Here is a 992-nt window from a genome sequence, read left to right on the forward strand (position 1 = left end):
CCCCCCAGTTTGCCCAGGCTGGTCTCGAACCGCTGGTCTCTGGCAATCCTCTCGTCTCTGCCTCCCAGTGCTGGGATTCCAGGCGTGAGTCATCACGCCCAGCTTACAGATCATTTAACAAAAAAGTTGCTTCAATGAACGCTGGCATGTGACATGTATTAACAGGAACCTTGTTTCCAAATCTCTCGAGTCAAGTGTGCCTTATTATCAATTCAAACATAAATAGTGTCAAGACCCTCAGAAGAGGCGCTAAGGCTTATTATATGGCAATAGCACCAGAGACCGTGCAACAGCAACTGGGGACGGGAGAGGGTAAGCAGGTGCGGCGCAGCAATTTTGTCGAGTCCACTTAATACAGAGGGTTCTTCGGGACAGGCCACAGAGCCTCTCCAAACATGGTTAGACTGAGAGTAGAGACCTGAGGATGCGTGACGTCACGCAGGTCCCCAACAGCGCCCACGTCTTTGGCGTACCATCTAGGACTGCCGTTCCCCATGCACGCAGAACTTCCCCGTCCACCTTCTCCCACCGTGGCTGACTCAGGGCTTACCCCCAGTTTGGTAAAACACCCCTGGCACAAAAGCAACAGCAGGGGAGACCAGAGCCGGGAGGACCGAGGCAGCCTAGAGCAGGCCGCGGGTCTGCGCGGGGGGCGAGCGCGACGCCACGAGACAGGCGCCGGAGCCGCCGTTACGTAACTGGTGGGCGGGCGCGAGCCCCGGAAGCCCCGCCCCGCCTGGCGGCCAGTTGGTGCCGTGCGCACTCCGCGGAAGCTCCCGCCCCTTTCCCTTTTACGGGGCGACATTTTTTTTTAGGCCTGGCCCAAAAATCGCCATCCAGGAGCTTCTCTCCCAGTTCTACTTCCGCTTCCTTCAGGCGAGGAGTCGCGTCCTCCCTCATTTTTCTTGCCCGGGCGTCGGCAGCGGCGGCGGCTCGCGATGTTTGGTCTAAAGAGAAACGCGGTAATCGGACTCAACCTCTACTGCGGGGGG

The 992-nt window shown here is 58.5% G+C and overlaps 1 protein-coding gene across 1 annotated transcript in view; it reads left to right on the forward strand.

Moving 5' to 3' along the window:
• Nucleotides 1-938: 938 nt before the first annotated feature.
• The window catches only part of LOC103252798 (MCL1, BCL2 family apoptosis regulator), a 2,643-nt gene continuing 2,589 nt past the window's right edge, over nt 939-992 (forward strand). Inside the window, exon 1 of the mRNA XM_021709297.1 lies at nt 939-990. Within this exon, the coding sequence (XP_021564972.1) occupies nt 939-990 (52 nt within the window). The remainder of the gene's footprint in view (nt 991-992) is intronic.

The sequence above is a fragment of the Carlito syrichta genome, unplaced genomic scaffold (assembly GCF_000164805.1).
Source record: "Carlito syrichta isolate Samal-C Ts95f unplaced genomic scaffold, Tarsius_syrichta-2.0.1 Scaffold170926, whole genome shotgun sequence".
Taxonomy (NCBI): Eukaryota; Metazoa; Chordata; class Mammalia; order Primates; family Tarsiidae; genus Carlito; species Carlito syrichta.